This window comes from Rattus norvegicus, chromosome X (genome assembly GCF_021556685.1).
Source record: "Rattus norvegicus strain SHRSP/BbbUtx chromosome X, alternate assembly SHRSP_T2T, whole genome shotgun sequence".
NCBI classification, from domain to species: Eukaryota; Metazoa; Chordata; class Mammalia; order Rodentia; family Muridae; genus Rattus; species Rattus norvegicus.
Genome location: NC_141554.1, coordinates 57,273,813 through 57,279,854, shown reverse-complemented (window position 1 = coordinate 57,279,854; position 6,042 = coordinate 57,273,813). Strand labels below are relative to the sequence as shown.

Genomic DNA, 6,042 nt, shown 5'->3' with positions numbered 1-6,042 from the left:
AAAAACTATGGGAAGGTGTATTTTGTTGGTGTTTTGTTTGGGATTTTCGCCCCAACAGATCAATCTTCCTTTCACTGAGAACAGGTCTTTATTTTTAAAAGAAAATCTTCCCTAAGAGCAAAACCACACCTTACACTACCCCTTGTCTTTTAACACAATGCCTTTTCACTAATGATAGTCGTATATAGCTAGGTGATGCTTGCCACAATTGATGAGCATGTCCAGTAATCAGGATGTTGCTAAAGGATGGATTCACAGTAAGTCTTCTATGTGTTCTGCCACCAATTTAATCATAAAGTCTTTTGACAATCAGGAAAAGTTGAATAGACTTATTGAACCAGCACAAGATATAATTAGTTCAGTGTTTAAGTATAAAAGTTCTCTAAAATATTAAGAAGGTGGTACAGAAAGGTCCAAGAGTTAAGAAAGTTGTTATCTTCTTAAAGTACATCATGTAAAAGAAACAGAAATAAAAGGCCAGTGAGTGATATATTGTTTACGTAACACAGTATTCTTTCTCCACAGATTAATATATGTACTCTAGTAGGTTTCTAAGGAGGTTAGAGGACTTGTAAGGCAATTTAGCAAATGTGTTCAGAATACAAAATGCAACAAAGCTACCAGAAACGTTGAAAGGCCAGGGTCAAGTAAGATTGGTCTGGATCCATGCTGTTGTTGGTGTTGAACACCTCCATGCAGTAGAATGGCATGCACGTTAGAGGGCAAGTTGATTAGTAGAGATCAGAAAAGATTGAGGAAGAAAGAAAATATTTGTTTAAAATTATTATAGGTTAGGTTCCTTGGTTAGTTATTTCAACCAATATTTGCCTGGCATTCAACTAGTCTCATACCTGCTAGCATAATGCTCAATGCGTGAATGAGTATCATCGTGTGAAAGCTGGGGGGACGAGGCAGGCCTATAAGGCAGAAAATGTGATTAGTCATAGATACCACCCATTAATGGAGAAATAGACCCCACCACACACTTAACTTATATACTTGGCTTAGAATGACTTTATTCCAAGTCTATGGATAATGTACAAGTAGGTGCTCCTGAATATAAGACAGCATCAGGTATTTTAAATCAAGATTTGAGAGATGATTTCTGCTTTACTTAATAAATTTACCAATAAAGATCAAATAAAAACTTCCTTAGGAAGTTTCATTAACACAAAAGGTATGGGGAGGGAGTCTACATAGCATTACACCCTCTTAACTTATAAATGTTCGTATATTAGAGTTCCAAGGTTATCTTAGTACTATGTGATTTAAAACTAAAAATAGCTTACACGTATCTATGACATTGACTAGTATCTTTGAGCTGAATGGAAACTGTTTTCTTAGTACATTTACAGCCAATAATTTCAGTTCCAATGGGGTTACATCATTTGAGCAGTTCTTAAAATGTCATGTATTAAACTATTTTGTCATGTATTAAACTATTTTACTAACTTAACAGCAGGATTATGCTAGTGTTTTATAGAGAAAATAGAATGAATCAGCGTCATATAAACGTTTTTAAAAGAATAAATTCAGGAAGATGTCATGGTATCCAGACTAATTCTTACTGAGGCTAATATACTTGTAAATCAGACAGGCAAACAGGAGGGAAAAGTGAGCATGAGCGGTCTGTACAAAAAATAAAAACATACCTTTGCTTCATTGGACAGGCTAGAATTTTTGGAAAGGTTAATGTTTTTTATACTTCATATCTGATCTATTCATTATCTGGGAAATTTTTATATCTTCCTTACCCAAAAAGAAAATGCTCTAAAAACCTGTTTGGACTTGTGGTTTCTGTTTAATTGGAATATAATCAAAGGTTTCTTCCACTTCTCTCCTGACACAGAAAGGACTTACATAAAGGAAGGTATGAACCCCAAATTCAGAAGTAAATAATATACTTGGAGAGAACTCTGGTTTAGCCTAATACCTAAAAAGCATTCAACAACAACTATGTTTGGCATGAAGAGAAAAATGTTTGATTTTCATTTATATATATATATATATATATATATATATATATATATATATATATATATATATATATATATATAAACACATACAAAGGCTTCCATAGAAAATGTGCTGGAAATTTTTATTTTTCTTTTTTTTAACAAAGAAATATTGTAGTAAGATAATCACCACACACTACATCAAACAACCAGAGAACTGAAAGCCTTCCTTGAGTGATAAAGGTCTTACCAAATTGTCTAGGTCAAGTATAAACTATGAGAGCAATGTTGTCTAGGTCAAGTGTAAAATATGTTCACATTTCATGTGAAAACAAAAGAGATGACTATTCAACTCAACCGGCAGATCCAAAGATTCCCCTGTGAGTTTTTATTACGTTTATTTTGGAGACTTAATCTGTTCTTTTTATAGAATCTTAGAATAATCAATTACTAGGAAGCTGTGAAGGTTTGTTTTGAAATCATAACTGTAAATAAAGATAATTTAATGCTTGGATTGTTTGGCTTGTAAGTATACTCTGAAATAGAGCAGGCTTTCAATTATATGAGTCTATAAGCTAAAGCTGACCAGCGAGGAAAGTATGTTAGTAATATTTTCCATGATAATAGTTGGTCCAGTGGTAGTGTACATAAAAAGAAAGCAAATACAAGACCCTGGAGCAAAATACACCAGGAAGAATAGGCATGTAAATTCAAAGTAGTTTACTGCAAGCTTACACAAAAGTCTGATTTAATTCTTAACCTCGAGGATAATTTCAAATTATATTTTCTATTAAAGTACATCGCACCTAGTGCAGCATGCATAAATATAAGAACTTGTAATAATTAGAATTCTGGAAAAGCACAAGAGGCACTTGCTACATCAGAAAACAAGCCAAAAGAAAGTGCTGGTCAGAGAAGAAATTCAAAACCAAGAATTAATAAAAATTACTCCAAAAATGAATCTAAGTATAAAGCCTTCAAAAACACTTCCAAATGAAGATAATAATATGGCTCCCACTTCTTGCTTTGTAAATACAGAGCAATATACTAATTAGGATCATTTCCAATGATCCACAAAAATCCATTTGGCCAATGCCATCTTACGCACTACCACTTTGTCTCTCTTTTTTACCCCCCATCTTTATTAAATTGGGTATTTCTTATTTACATTTCAAATGTTATTCCGTTTCCCGGTTTCCAGGCCAACATCCCCCTCACCCTCCCCGTCTCCTATGTGGATGTTCCCCTAGTCTCTTATGGACATTCTGTGAGTAAGTTCTCATGTACTTAGGTTAGAAAGCAGAGGGGCTCCAAGAACACTGCTAGCCTGTCTCACTTGTGAATAAACAAAATGAAAGGCCGATGCTAGATTCAGTTTGAAATAATATGCCAGATAGGAGAAAACAAGGGTTTTGTTTAAGAAAACTACAAAAGATCTGTATCTCTGGAAGCTTTCCAATGCTCTGTTCCATATTAGATTAAATACCACTATTATCATAAGATTTGTTACTCTCAAATAAATCTTTACAAAATAAAGCATGCTAGTACCCAATTCTTCTGCCAGAATAGGACACCTTTAAAATAGACTTTTCTGTTAGAAAATTATGAGTAAAAACTAATAAAATTACAGTATTAAAATACAGACTAGCCTGCTGGGTTTGTTTTCTTCATCCAAATTAGAAGCTCCCACACTTTCTGAATAATCTAGCCAACTTTTCATAAAAAGGCAACCTAGGAGTATGTTGTGGTTGTTAGAAAAGATATTTTAATAAAGAATCACATTGACTTTTAAAGTGCTTCAAAGTTTTAAAAAGACAAACAGCCCCTGCTTAAAAGAAGATACTTTAACTTGACTCTGAAAATAATTTCTCTTTAATTTATATTGTATCTTCTCCATTCCTTTCAAAGTATGATTTACTGTTACTATTAGTATTAAAAAAGTCTTCTGAGTCCTCATCCTTCAGACTTTTTCCCTGTTTAAACTCCTTCTAACACAGAGCAATTTAGACACTTGGCCATATCAGGACTTCAGGAGATCAAATCTCCGAGTTCATGAAGGCTCCCAACTTCTAGAAACAGACTACCCAGGTTGGAGGAAATAATCCCCACCATCATGCAAGAAATATAACTGAATCTAGTAGCTTCTCAAGCTGTTTAAGCCTTAGGAATAAAAAAAGAGGCAATGAACTATTTGTAGGTACAATCTCTCAAAATTAAATGACACAATAATGTGGGGCTAAAAGCAAAAAGATGTCTTCTATTTCCTTTGTATAATAAGGACCTAAAATGCATCTCAATTAATAGCTCATATTTCTCTCTATATCTTTTAAGTTAAATTATATGGAGAGATAAAACAAAACTGAAATAAATTAAATTCTTACATAAGCAACTCTTTCAAGTTATTCTCCACTTGATATAGGCTAGAGCTATCAAACTTTAAGTAATTTGATAAGGTTACTGTGAAACATTGAAACTATTATACTAATACTATATAACTTTTATGTAGGCATTTTTTGCTAATGTATATATCAAAGATCTCTAAAAGATCTCATGGATCCTATTCTTGAAAGGTCTCATTATGGTACTCAAGTCTCAAACTCCCAGGCTCACCCAACCGATACTCTTGCCTCAGCCTCTTAAATAGCTAGGACTAGTTGTGCTCACTATAATACCTAGCTCCAAATTAGTTCTTTACCAATATAAACTGAAGCAAACCATTTGTGTACTATTATCTTATATTACTAGTATTAATAAACACTAGTATTGATATCAGACTATAGTATACTTCCTCCTTGCTTAAAATAATAACAGTTTATGAACTGAATGTTTTACAGAGGCGATAACAAGGAGTTTATTTCAAAAGTCAGAACCCTACATTTGGGAAAAGTCAAACAGCACAGCATAACCTAGTTTTTAAAAGCATCCACATTACAGAAATTAGTCTACCAAACTCAGTGTCATACTCTAAAATAGATCTTGTTGATTTTTAGTAGTCCAGGTACAACTGCTTCTGAGGAATACACCATCACCCTTCTGGAGGTCTGCGTGCAGTATCTTTCAAGAAACAGGCCTTCAAATGCCATTATCCAATAGCCTCTTTCTTGCCTATATTTGAGGGAATATCTAAAATATAAAGATGTCTTCCAGGAAGACAGCTAAAACTTGCAACTTCTTTGCATTTTTATTAGAACTCATGCTAGGATGCTGCTGGCTAGACTTCAGCAATGAGATCTGCACTGTCCAGAGTCTCTGTAGCTCCTAGATGGCACTCTCAAGGCCTTACTGGGAAAGGAAAACACCAACAAAAAATAGGAAATCAAAATGTCTTTAAATAAAACCAAGCAGAATAAACAGTCAAACGAAAAAGATAAATCGAGCAAGTGTGTGCTGGAAGCTGCAGTCCCCTTAGCAAAAGTACTCACGCAGAATCTACTGGCCAGAAGTTGATCAGAGTAACGGGACTGCAAAACAAAAGATGAAGCGGTGAAAAGAGACACAAGCAAACTCAGTGGCAACAGAAATTATGGAAAGGTCAAAAGGAATAAATAAAATCCAATCAAATTAGGCATGAATCATGGAAAGCAACAGCCAATTAAAAGTAAAAAGTAAATGAAAAGCCAAACAGATAATTGTGAGATTGCCATGAAAGTAGAGGAAAGTATAAGGAGTATGTTTTAAGGAAGGAGTCAAAGATATCATCCGATCGACCAGAAGCCTCATTTCTACTCACCGCGAAATCATTCCCTGTGACTGGATATTTCTCTCAAGTGGAAAAGAGTGACTAGGTATGGCCACACAATTAGATACAAAAACACACATGTCCACTGATTTATGAAGGAAGAAAATCAAAATGAAATATTGTCATCACTCATCTGTAAACAGTTCCATAGCTCTTAAAATTCTTAGAAAGCAATTTGTGATGAAGTTTTGTTATGGGTTTTTATTTTCTTCCTGTAAGGTCAAATTTGACTTTTGGAAAAGATAAATTGTCAAGAGAAAATGTAATTGAACATAAATTGCGCGCGCGCGCGCGCGCGCATGTGTGTGTGTGTGTGTGTGTGTGTGTGTGTGTGTGTGTGTGTGTTTA

The 6,042-nt window shown here is 34.2% G+C and overlaps 1 protein-coding gene across 13 annotated transcripts in view; it reads right to left on the bottom strand.

The window, feature by feature from the left end:
- Positions 1–6,042, bottom strand: part of Dmd (dystrophin) — a 2,349,574-nt gene that overhangs the window by 55,949 nt on the left and 2,287,583 nt on the right. For 6 of the 13 annotated variants that reach the window (XM_087599109.1, NM_001370876.1, XM_087599108.1 and 3 more), the window contains 2 exon segments: positions 5,378–5,416; positions 852–917 (listed from right to left, as the gene is read on the bottom strand). The exons of 3 other annotated variants lie outside the window; for them this stretch is intronic. In XM_087599109.1, the coding sequence (XP_087455235.1) occupies positions 852–917; positions 5,378–5,416 (105 nt within the window). 13 annotated transcript variants of the gene reach the window in all.